The sequence below is a fragment of the Melitaea cinxia genome, chromosome 8 (genome assembly GCF_905220565.1).
Source record: "Melitaea cinxia chromosome 8, ilMelCinx1.1, whole genome shotgun sequence".
NCBI lineage: Eukaryota > Metazoa > Arthropoda > Insecta > Lepidoptera > Nymphalidae > Melitaea > Melitaea cinxia.
In genome coordinates, this window is record NC_059401.1 from 9,882,799 (window position 1) to 9,896,705 (window position 13,907).

Genomic DNA, 13,907 nt, shown 5'->3' on the forward strand with positions numbered 1-13,907 from the left:
TATATTTAATATTTAAACTTCTCTATTACGAGTAATTTCGCATTCATGTATAATATATTTTCCCATTTACCCGAATCAAATGTCTACGAAATAAATAATAATTTCATGTGTATTAAAAATGATGAACAAATTAAATTAAATAGTGTATCGAAATAATCGATTGTTTATTTCGTAGTAACTTTAAAGAATCATCGTCTGTTTGATGATACTCCGTGTGCTTGTTCTTGCGGTTGATACAATTATCTTAACATAGATCTAAGGCAGGGCGATGACCGCTCAAGTAGTTCTATAGCACGACGAGACGTAACGTTCCAAAAGATACTTGGTCTAAAATATTTATTCTAACAGTTTAAATAAACTATGTAAAATCTCACTCTCAAAATCAATCGATCACTTCTAGAACCTTTAATAATAAACTACATAAGCCCACAGAGAAATTAAACTAGATTGTAAAATCAAAATGTTCAAATCAAACAATCATTTTAATTTTATTAACATTTTAAGTTTTAGGTATTAAAAATGAAATAATTTGTTTATGTTTTCCTATCAATTATTCGTAATCGATACCGTCGTAAGACCCTTGCGTGAATTAGTACAACACATGAGTTTAGTAGTCATAAGTAGGTGTTTGATAACATTCAAAGTCAGTGACTTTTGGGAAAAGAGTCAAATACTTTTCGGTGTAGAAAGGAGGTACGGATATGTAAAATTTATTACGAGCCGCGTAAAATATTGCATGTTGTAGGTAAAATGTGCAATTCAGAGACGAAGGGCGAAGATGCCCTAGAGCGGGTTTTTAATATAAGCTCGGTAAAATGACCGAGTTGTCTGTATACTGTTTTTTATACTGTATTTATTGTGAAGGTCGGTTCATTTATTAAATCTGAAATAAATGCATAATGCTATTACCGAGTCAGTCAACTAATTTGTCATCTTCAATTATTGATTCGTACTTACTTAAACATCCTGTAAGTATTCCATAGAAGGATTGGGGCTTAATACGATACGCTGTTTTATTGCGGGTTAGCGGTAATTCTATTTCGCTTGTTGTGGCAAGTAACTGATAAAGATTATCACATGTTTATGATAGTTACCGAGACGGCTTAGCATGTTCTCTGAAACACAGTTGGGAGACACGCAAAGACAAACATCTAAACCAGAACGATAGTCTGTTATGCTATTAGGGACGTGAGAAAATTAAGGAAAATGCAAATAATAATTTTAATTATTTATCGTTGTGTCCATTTGTTATAAGTATTCTTTGACGGTTCGCAGGAAAGTGGACAAACTGCGACTTTCCTGCGAACCGTAAAAGACTAATTTTAATATTTAACATGTTTCGAAATAAAAATTTGCGTCGAATTTAAAACGAAAAGAACGAAAGTTATTTAAAATGTTAGATTGTCTAGATAATCATTAGATGTGTAGTATATATGTATACTATATTATGTTTATATATGTTTGTGTATCGTGTAGTATATATACTTTTTATATAATATATAGTTTGTAAATTCCATGCAACTTCTTTATCAACTCTTTGTACAATTCCCTATCTTCCATCCCCCTCTTTCCGTAGGTATCGTAAGAGGCGACTAAGGGATAACACAGTTTTACTACCACCTTGGAACTTAAAAAGCTGATATGGCCGGTTACAACTGCTGGTTTCCAAATACACAGGCCGAAGACGGGCAGCAGCCTCTTCGGTGCGACAAAGCCAACCCTGCGGTCACCAACCCGCCTGCCCAGCGTGGTGACTATGGGCAAAACACAGGAGTTCACGCCATTTTTGGCGCGAACTTGTGGAGGTCTATGTCTAACAGTGGACTGCGATAGGCTGATGTGTGTGTGTACGCGTGTGTGTGTGTGTGTGTATATATACATATGCGTATATGTGTCAAATACACGGTAGTGTGCGTAATGTTTTTTTTATTATTGTTTTAACGTATTTTTTATGCATAATTAAAAAAAATAGTAGCATTCTGCACTCCTTCTCTATATTAACTTTAAGTGTGCGAAAATTTATACTCTTTCCTCCACGCAATTTTCGTAGAAAGGTTTACAAAGTTTTGCTTCATGTATTAATATATGCTGCGGTCACCAACCCGCCTGCCCAGCGTGGTGACTATGGGCAAAACACATGAGTTTACGTTATTTTTGCGTAAGCTTGTGGAGGCCTATGTCCAGCAGTGGACTGTATAGGCTGTAATGATGATGATGATATGTCCAGCAATGGACTAGATTAGGCTGAAGTGATGATGATGATGATGATTAATATATTATTTTTGTACATATTACAACATCGAATTTAAATATTTTAACTTAAGATTTGGGTCGAGCTGCTACCCATTTTATTGTGCCGATATATCAGAATAATTCAGTAGTATACCATGGATAGTCGGCTGTACTATATGTTAACAGATGTTTCCTTAATTCAGCGAATTGCCCCTTCCTTGAAGCTAGTCATAATTAAATAAGTCAAAGCCAATCGTCCTCAAGGACTGGATAGTAATCTCCATCAGCCCAAAAGAAATATATAAAGTCGGTTCAATAAATGCAGCACCGAACAAGTTTCAGCACACACTCTTTGATTATACCCTATTTCCAAAGTTTCCCTGTATATAGAGAATAATAAGTCTTGCTTTAAAGAGTTTCTTAAAAATTAACAATATTATAGTTATATGTATGTAGTTATTGTCTGCTTTTATATGTTATAATAAATAAATCCAATCACATATATTTGTAAATACCCTCGTGGCAGTGGTTAAAATATCGACCACAATATTCCTCATAAGCATGCAGGTGGATTTTATATTTCTATTTTTTTAATAATAATATAACCATAGCGCAATTAAAATTGCGCCTCAAATAGTTATAATACTAATGAGAATAAAAAACAAAAATAAACAAAAACCCTCACGCTCAACGACCCGCACTAGAATTTACTCCTGTGGAGGGTCTGGGAAAACACAAACGCCCAAACCACGGCAAAATCTACATGGTATGCATTTCGTTTGCCATAATCGGGGATCAAACTTGATAGCGCAACACCCAGTGCTGGGAGCGCTAGCAATATTAAATTTGTCAACGCGTCATCCAGTCATAGTCATTGCTTTTTTTAATTCGGTTTACCTCGTTTTATTTTATTCTATAGATGTATCTATAATTTAACATGTAATATTGAAGGTTTTTATGATATCTAATTTAATTTTTACTAATTGTAACGAATATTAAACACAAGTCACATTTAAATTACATACAAGTCGTTATTTTTCTAGCTGTTATAATAGCAGTATGGACATATGAGATTAAAACTTCTGTTAATGTAATCACGTTAAAGTTTTTGCTATTTCCAGCTAATTAAATAATTCATTTAAGACTTTAAAAGCTTTAATTAGGTAATATTTTGCAAAGAGTATGCTTTATAAATATATTTTTTTTATTAGGATTCATAGGTCACAATGTGTTGTGAAGTATCCAGATATTCCCATAAGTAGGTCTATGCGTGGTATTAGGTAGTTCCGCTATTCAAGAAAACCTGTCTTAGGTACCACAAGCGCGGCAAACTAAACGTTTCTGCCGAGAAAATTACGAGTATACCATTTAATGTCGATTTTGTAAGAAAAAACACTGACAAACATATTATTAAAACTCTAGCAAGTATTTTACAAAGTTATGATATTAAAATAGTAACGTTTGCCTTAAAGTAGACAAAAGGTGGTAATTTGTTTCGTTAGTTCTTTATCACATCGACCGACTTCGCTAATTAGTAAAAACAATTCGCTGTACATTCATTTTCTCGACCGCCCGCCAATTCCGCGTACCTCGCTAGAGAGCTGCTAATTTCATCCCGGTACAGTTTTTTGGCGTCGCGCATCATATTCGGCATTTGCCCACTCGGTCCGCCATCGAAATTAAGGCCTGAACAATGTCTGACAAAGCGGCCGTCGGCAAAACATTCAAGAGCCGGATTCCGAGACCACTGGCTGTTTTTTAAACAAGCATTTCGCTTCACGATCCGCGAATGAAGGGGCTTGTCATAGTTGGAAAGCTTTAGTGACCTATTATATGGAAAAACTGAATGTCGGACAAATTCTTTAGATATTAATCTCCTATAGTTTGAACTTGTATATTTTGTTATTAAAGGTTGTAAGCCCAATTTTTTTGGAAACTGTTATTTTAATTCTGTGAGATATACTTAATCGTATGTCGCCAATGGGAAACTCTAGTTATGCTAAAGTACATAGTGCTTATATCATTTTAATTAAAATTATGTCGTTATAAATAACAGACAAGTTACTTAAAAAAATTCTAGTATAATGTCGTAATGCTTCTAATGATTCATCACATTAGTCACACAAGTGATAAAACATTTAGTTTATGTGCTAGACTTCTCTTGTAATTAACCTTTAATTATATATTTACAGACTCAGCACTATATACTCGTTGCTCAAGCCCAGGACAATGGCCATCCATCTTTGTCCGGCACTGTAACAGTCTACATTAATGTCATCGACCTGAACGACAATGCACCAATTTTTGATCCCATGAGTTTCTCTAATGAAATTCTCGAAGATGTGCCAATAGGTACGTCGGTAGTCACTGTTAGTGCAACTGACATGGATTCAGGTATGATAAAATTTATTTACTTATGATTATCGATTCTTAAGTATTTTTATAAAACCGCTTAAATACTACTTTCAGTTATAAAATTACGTAGTTAAATATCCTCGACAAATAGAAATGAGCCGAAAAGCAATGCACTAATTCGAGTATTTATCAACAAATATTTAAAACATACAATGTCATTATTGTTTAGTATATGTTAAAGGACTTTAAGGTCTGGATAAAAATGTTCATACGCTTCAGCCTATAATATCCCACTACTGGGCATAGGCCTCTTTCCCCATGTATGACTATGAGTACTATGAGTAACGATCGCTATCAGGTGTACATGATAACAACCGGGACCGACGGCTTAACGTGCTCTCCGAGGCACGGTGAGGAGACCCACAAGGACTGCACAAACACCCAGACCACGGCAAACACCTGTATGGCCAATACAAATGTTTGTCATGTGCGGGGATCGAACCCGTTACCGCCAGCGCAACGAGTACAATCCATGGCTGTAACCGTTGCGCCAACGCGGCGTATGCGCCAACGCGGCGTCGAAAAAAAAATGTTCATATGAATTTGTTAATAGATGATTAAAGAAAACCAAGGCCAGATTTTACTAGTACAAAAACATTATAATAAGGAATTACCAATTAGAGATTCTCGAATAATATTTTATTAATTTTATTCTAGGGCTAAATGGGAAACTGGTATATACCATATCATCTGGGGATGAAAACCACGACTTTACAATTTCACCAAACGGAACAATCTTTACTGCAAAGTCACTTGATCGAGAAACACTCCCATTATACAATTTGATAGTTACAGCTAAAGATTTAGCTAAACCGCCTGAGCCGCAGCTATCATCGACTGTCCAGGTAAGAAATAACATATTCGGAAAAGCGAGAAACAAATATCTCGACTTACGAATCGCAGTTAAATAATTACAGTTAAATAATACTGTCTGCAAGCAGTTGCAGTTGTTATGTTTTTGTGGTAAGTGAGGTGACCCGAGCTCCTGGATGGAGATTGGGGATAGGGTCGGCAAAGCTTTTGCGATGCTTCTGGTGTTGCAAGCGTTTATAGACTACGGTAATCGCTTACCACCAGTTGAGCCTTACGCTTGTTTAGCGACCTAGTTTATATATTTAAAAAAATATGTATAGTCTAAGAAATAATAAACATAGGTTTAATGTTGCTCAACAAGCAAATCAATTTTTATGGGTATCAAGTTTTTTCAAGCTTACTCTAAAGTTTATTTTATGGTTTTGTCAAAAAAGTAACTAATCATTAATCTATATACAGATAAATAAAATTGGAGTGTCGGTTTGTAATATTAAAATAACCGCTTTTTACTAATTCATATTTATGTATACACAGTACATATACCAAAATAACTTTTTTTTACAATTTTTGTCTGTCTGTCGGTTTGTTCTGGCTAATCTCTGAAACGGTTGGACCAATTTTGACGGGACTTTCACTGGCAGACAGCTGATGTAATAAGGAGTAACTATAGGCTACTTTTATTTTAGATTGTTTTTTATTTTATAACTGCGAACTGAACAATAACTATTTTGTTAAATTCCACGCAGACGAAGTCGCGGGCCCAGCTACTATTTTCATAAAAATGATCCTTTTGTCTAAAAAACAGTGTAGTAACACTTTTGATGCTATTTTAGTCGTATATGATGTTTATGTATTTTCATTTATGTAGATCTATTTGATCTTGGTTAATTAGGTAGAACCAGAAAAGAGAGTGGTTATACTTCATTTCTGGAAAACTATGGTAACTTGATTATGGTAACAGAACTGTATGTGCGATTGCTCGATGATAAATAAATTTATGACGCGTAGTGTCAACAACACAACATACAAAGTGTATTCGAAATCAGTAGTATATTATTTAATAGTACTTGGATGACCAAGCTTAGCTTGGTTTTTTTTTGGTAAATCGTGTTTTTTTGGAAATTTTATTTAAATACAAATTACATACATACTGATGAAATATGAATAATATTTATCGATCTTACCGTCATAATAATAATAATAATATGCTTATTTGTTATTTAAATAAAAAATCACGAGTGCGATTAGAAAAAAAAGGAAAAAAGATTTTTTTTTGAATTTTATATACGTTTATTTTCAGGTAACAATACAGTTGAAAGATGTGAATGACATGGCTCCTGAATTTACTTCCCCGGCAAGAACTGCTATTTCTGAAAACATTCCTCTCAACACTGTTATTATGACGATAAAGGCGATTGACAAGGATGAAGGTCGTAACGGATATGTGGAATATTTTATGGTTTCAAGTCCAGATGTAAATGGATATTTCACATTAGGAAATGTAGATGGAGTTCTACGGGCAACAGGAAAGCTCGATAGAGAACAAAAATCAAATTATACGATATCTATCACGGCGAAAGATCGAGGAGATCCACCTAATACCACTAAAGCCAAAATTTATATAAAAATTCTCGATGAAAATGATAACAGTCCGGTGTTTGATCCGAAACAATACAGTGCTTCAGTCCCTGAAAATGCGAGCATTGGAGCGAGCGTGTTACAAGTAAGTTACATTTTATCTAATATATAAAATTCTCGTGTCACAGTTTTCGTTGCCATACTCCTCCGAAACGGCTTGACTGATTTTGATGAAATTTTTTGTGCTTATCCGGTATCTATGAGAATCGGCCAACATCTATTTTTCATCCCCCTAAATATTAGGGGTAGTCCACCCCTAAATTTTTATTTTTTATTTTTTAGACAAAATTTTTAATTTCTATTTTTTTATGATACAACATTAAAAAATACATACAACCCTAAATTTTCACCCTTCTACCACCAACCCCTATTTCTTAATAGCGTTTAGCGGCAAGACAACGTTTGCCGGGTCAGCTAGTATTATATATACATAATTAGAGTTCAATCACTTTTAAGTAATCTTTTCCGTAGTCGTAATCTAATAATAATCTAAATAAATGCTGAAATATTTTCGATTGTATAAATTTTGAATGCTTAGTTATACTTGAACAAAATTATTGAAATTATAGTGTCAGCGTCTAGCTTAGAAAGCAAATGCTATGTTTATTTTATATAGTATATTTTAATTTGCAATTGTAATGCTGGTTACTTCTATGTTTTTTGTTTTAGGTTTCGGCAACGGATATTGATGAAGATGCTAACGGAAGGGTAAGATATTCTATAGCATCTGGGGATGAAAATAGAGATTTTAGTATAAGTGAAGATACTGGTATTGTTCGAGTAGCAAAAAACTTAAACTTTGAAAGAAAATCTCGTTACGTTTTGTTAATAAAAGCAGAAGATTGCTCTAAAGACGATGTAAAATTTGATACAGCTGAATTATCGATATCTATTCAAGATATAAACGACAATCCACCTACGTTTTTAGATTCACCTTACTTAGCTTATGTAATGGAAAATGTTATTCCACCAAATGGGGGATATATCTTAAAAGTTCACGCCTATGATGCTGATTCACCACCATTTAATAACCAAGTTCGATACTTCATTAAAGAAGGCGACGGCGATATTTTCAAAATTAATGCTTCTTCTGGACAGATATCATTACTAAGAACATTAGATCGCGAAGCTCAGGAAGAATATACACTTTCTCTTGTTGCAATGGATACAGGTATTTTTTATATTATATTATTGTGTACTTGAAGTTGATATATCTTAGAAACGAAATTTGTTTCGTATAAGTAGATGTAATTGTATCATTTGAAATAATTTTGCCGTTAATATTTAATTTTTTTATAATAAACATACCATAAACAATCTATGAGTATAATAAAAAATCTTAATTTTTTTTCTATTTTACAGGTTCACCACCACTTACCGGATCGGGTACTGTAAAAATTGTAGTTCAAGATGTAAATGACAATAGTCCTGATTTTCAAAGACAAAGTTATAAGACAAGCGTTAAAGAGAACTTACCTCCTGATACCGTTATATTACATCCAAAAGCAGTTGATAAAGATTTTGGAAATAATGCAAAAATAAGATACAGTCTTCTGGGTGATAAATCAGAACGCTTTAAAATTGACCCTGTAACTGGTGAAATTTCAACAAACGCAACATTAGACAGAGAAGACTCGGACACTTACTATTTGATAATTATGGCTCAAGATTCGTCAACCACAGACCCTAGAACTGCAACTGCTAATCTTACTATTATAGTAGAAGACGAAAATGATAATACTCCATCATTTCCACAAACGATGTATGAAGTTTATATTTCTGAACGCACCATGCCTGGGGATTTTATTTTCGGTGTGAAAGCAAAAGATATCGACATTGGTCTTAATAAGAAAATAAATTACGATTTGAAAGGTGATCACCAAAGTTTATTTAGTATAAATAAAGACACAGGAGTTATTAAAGCAAAAGAAAACCTGTTAAAATATAAAGATAAAAATCTGTCTACATTTAATCTAGTGATAGTAGCAACTGATAGTGGAATACCATCAAGACAAAGTTCAACAGAGCTAATTTTGATTCCAAAATCTGGAAAAAATTTCCCGAAATTTACAGTAAATAATAAATTAACCTTTTCATTTTCCGAAGACACACCTGAAGGTGTATTAGTAACAAGACTTTCTGCAACATCACCAAAGAAAAGACCTACGGGTTTGTTACAATATTCTGTGGCTGGAGGTAATGTCGGTGATGCTTTAAGAGTAGAGCCAATGAGTGGAGAAATTTTCATAACAGGTAAAGGTCTTGATTACGAAACGATGCCGTTATATGAAGTTTGGTTTGAGGTTAAAGATTCTGACAATCCACCCCTAAAATCTTTTATCGAAATTGAAATCAAAGTTACCGACTCTAATGACAACGCACCTGTCATAGAAAATGCATTGTATAATGCAACAGTTCCCGAAGAAGAATCTCCTCCTCAATCTGTAATAAAAATAGAAGCACATGATGATGATTCTAATGAAAATGGACGAATATCTTTTCGACTTGTTAATGATTATGAAGAAACTTTTGTAATTGATTCTGAAAGTGGAGAAATTTTTACAAATATTGCACTAGACAGAGAATCAATACCTTTTTACGAAATTTTAGTTGAAGCTGTTGACCATGGTGTACCACAACTAATAGGAACATCGACAGTGCTTGTATCTGTACTAGATAAAAATGACAATCCGCCAAGATTTACACGACTCTTCAGTGTTAACGTTACAGAAAATGCTGAAATCGGATCATTTGTTATAAGAGTTACCAGTTCTGATTTGGACATAGGGTCAAATGCTAATGCTACTTACAGTTTTGTTGACAACCCTGGTGAAAATTTTGTCATAGACCCTATTACTGGCAATGTCACTGTCGCACGATCTTTAGATAGAGAATTACAGGATGAATATATTTTAAAAGTTGCAGCTATTGATGGAGCCTGGAGATCAGAAACTCCTCTAACAATCACAATACAAGATCAAAATGATAATGCACCGGAATTTGAATATTCTTATTACAGTTTTAACTTCCCAGAATTACAAAATAAGAACAGTTTTGTTGGTCAAGTAATAGCTATAGATAAAGACAAACAAGGTCCTAATTCTATTATATCTTACTCTTTACAACAAACTTCTGACCTTTTTACAATAGATCCAGCTACTGGAGAAATACTAAGCAAATTTATAATGAATTATAAAAGAACCTCTACATCAGTGAATTCGTCGCCCGAGAATACATACTCTGTCATTGTTGTAGCAACTGATAATGGAAAACCACCAATGTCATCAGAATGTTTGGTAACTATCAATGTTGTGGATGCCAATAACAATAAACCGAAGTTTAAAGATCATGAAAAAATGATACCTGTACCTCAAGATGCTACACTTGGTGAAAAAATTATTAGGCTCGTGGCAGAAGATACATTAGACTTTGGAATTAATGCTAAAATTGAGTATTTGATCATAGGTGGCAATGGAACAAATTACTTTTCAGTAGACAAAGAAAATGGATGGATAGTTGTAAGTAAACAATTTTATTACACTGGCCAATATTATGACCTTGAAGTAAAAGCCGTTGATCGTGGAGTTCCTCCACAATCTGATGAAACAAAACTGACCTTTGTCGTCACAGGTGAAAATATTTATAGTCCTAGATTCACTGCGTTAAGTTATCAAGTAATCGTGCCAGAAAACGAACCTACTGGCTCATCTATTTTAACACTGAATGCAAATGATGAAGATGAAGGTCCCAATGGTATCGTGCGATATACTATTACATCAGGCAATGAGGGTAAAGAGTTTTACGTAGATCCAGTCTCCGGTACAATAAGTATTTTACGTCCTCTAGACTACGATGAAATTCAGGAATACCGCCTGAATATCACCGCTAAGGATCTAGGATTTAAACCAAAAGAAACAACGGCTACTGTAACAATAATTTTAACAGACATAAATGATAACGCTCCTCAGTTTAATCAATCAAAATACATCGCTTATTTACCAGAAAATTCACCCATAAAAAGTTTTATTTTCAAAGTGCAGGCGGTGGATATTGATTCTCCTAAGAATGCCATTATAAAATATCATATACAAAAAACAGAAATGATGTCATTATTTCATATAGATCAAAACACTGGTGAAATTTTTTCTAATGAGGTTTTTGATTATGAAGAAAAATCTGTTTATAATTTAGAAATAATGGCTGAAAATCCTGATACTGTTATGAGAAATACAACTGAAGTAATTGTACATATAACTGGTGTAAACGAGTACTATCCTAGGTTTATTCAACCTGTTTTTCACTTCGATGTCTCAGAGTCAGCTGAAGTAGGAGCAAACGTTGGTGTTATTCAAGCTACTGACCAGGATAATGGGGAGGATGGTATAATTTACTACCTATTTGTCGGGTCTAGTAACGATAAAGGATTTAGTATTAATTCGCAGACAGGAGTAATAAGAGTTGCTAGATATTTAGACAGAGAAACACAGAATAGAGTTGTATTAACAGTATTGGCAAAGAATTCGGGAGGCATACATGGAAATGATACAGATGAGGCGCAAGTTATAATATCTATACAAGACGGTAACGATCCGCCAGAATTCCTACGGCATTATTACGAGGCAACGATTTCAGAAGGTGCTAGTATTGGTCAAGAAGTTATACAAGTTAAGGCGATTGATAAAGATGTACGACCCCAAAATAATCAATTCAGTTTCTCTATAATAGAAGGAAATACAAATCAAAGTTTTAAAATTGACCCACAGAGTGGAGAAATTGAAGTTGCGAAAAAATTAGATAGAGAAACTTTACCGGTATACTCACTTGTTATTGGTGCTATTGATACAGGTACACCACCACAAACAGGTATGACTACAGTTAAAATAACTTTAACAGATATAAATGATAACGGACCTGTCTTCGATATCGATAATTTCGATGGAGCTGTATATGAAAATGAACCACCTAATACAAGTATCACAACACTATCTGCAAAAGATCCAGATTTACCACCAAACGGTGCACCGTTTTCATATACTATTGTTGGGGGTAAACATGAAAGCTATGTTAAAGTTCACAAGCATAGTGGAGTTCTACAAACCACGAAAAAAATCGATAGGGAAATAACACCACATTTAGATGTTAAAATTCAAATTGAAGATAGTGGTACACCAGTCATGTATTCCAACTACACAATACGAATAAAAGTATTAGATAGAAATGACAATCCTCCCACCCCCAGATCTGTTCACGTTTTGGTTCATGCGTTTAACAATGAAATACCATCAGGAAAAATAGCAGACGTGAAACCTAACGATCTAGATATTGTAGGCGATTACAAATGCAAAATTATTAAAGACCTGTCTGATAGCACGCTATCGATATTTAGTATAAGAAGAGGATGTGATCTATATACAAACGCTATAAAACCTGGACAGGGTTATTCATTTTCAGTATCTGGTAATGATGGTATACATAGGGAAGTTATATCGTCGATAAGTGTTGAGTACTTTTCATTCGATAATAACACTGTCGAACAATCAGTAACAATGAGTATATCAAATATGACATCTTCAGATTTTCTAACACATTACTACAGAATATTATTAGAAATTTTAAGAGATGGGATAAAAAATAAAGAAAATATTTATCTCTATAGTATAAATGAAGTAAAAGAAAATATATACCTAACAATAGCCATTAGAGATGCAAGTTCTGTCTGGAAAAAAGAAAACACTCAGTATTATATTAAATCAAAAGAGTCAGAAATTCGCAAAGTATTAAAAAGACAAGTTATAATACCGTATTATCCTTGCGCTACTCATCAGTGTCAAAATGACGGCATTTGTACAGACTCAATCAATGTATTGGAAGGTACAAAAATTACTGAAAGTGCTACATTAATATTATCATCACCCCTTGTACGTCACGATTATATTTGTCACTGTACCGAAAGATTTATAGGCAACAATTGTGAAAAACGACAGGATCCTTGTTCACCTAACCCATGTCAGTTCGGTGGACAATGTCGCAAGCAAGGTCATGATTTTGTATGCTCGTGTCCATCAAGGCGTGAAGGCAAAACTTGTGAGTTAGAAAGAGACGATGTTTGTAGTAGCAATCCATGCAAAAATGGTGGTTCATGTAAGGAAAGCACGGATAGAAATTCTTTCTTCTGTTTATGTCGTCCAGGTTACCGTGGTAACCAATGTGAAGCTTTAGTAGATTCTTGTAGACCTAACCCGTGTATGCACGGAGGAATTTGCATAAGTCTTAAGCCTGGATACAGATGTAGCTGCACGAACGGTCGATATGGTACACATTGTGATAGTTCAACATTTGGTTTTAACGATTTGTCTTTTATGCAGTTTCCTGCTTTAGATGCATCAACAAATGATATAACTATTATATTTGCAACTACTAAGTCAGATGCTTTACTATTATATAATTATGGTGCACAAACTGGAGGCAGATCAGACTTTATTGCAATAGAATTGCTCGGTGGCAAGCCAGTCTTTTCCTTCGGGGGAGCACGAACTTCTATAACATCTGTAGCTTTAATGAACACTGATAAAAATCTTGCTGATGGAAATTGGTACAAATTAACGGCCACAAGAAATGGTCGTGTTATATCACTTAGTATAGCTTCTTGTACTGACCATGGTGATGTTTGTACGGATTGTGATCCTGGAGATGATTCTTGTTACGACGATGACACAGGACAAGCAGGGTAAGAAAATACATAAAAAAATATATTTTGTACCTAATAAATGATAGTGAAAATATTTTAACTATATATATTAAACATTAAA

General features: G+C 34.0%; 1 protein-coding gene across 1 annotated transcript in view; it reads left to right on the top strand.

Annotated features, from left to right (window-relative positions):
- The window catches only part of LOC123655917 (cadherin-related tumor suppressor), a 117,407-nt gene that overhangs the window by 100,533 nt on the left and 2,967 nt on the right, over positions 1-13,907 (top strand). The window contains exons 4-8 of the mRNA XM_045591659.1: positions 4,425-4,626; positions 5,305-5,492; positions 6,761-7,183; positions 7,768-8,269; positions 8,461-13,825. Coding sequence (XP_045447615.1) covers positions 4,425-4,626; positions 5,305-5,492; positions 6,761-7,183; positions 7,768-8,269; positions 8,461-13,825 — 6,680 coding nt within the window. The remainder of the gene's footprint in view (positions 1-4,424; positions 4,627-5,304; positions 5,493-6,760; positions 7,184-7,767; positions 8,270-8,460; positions 13,826-13,907) is intronic.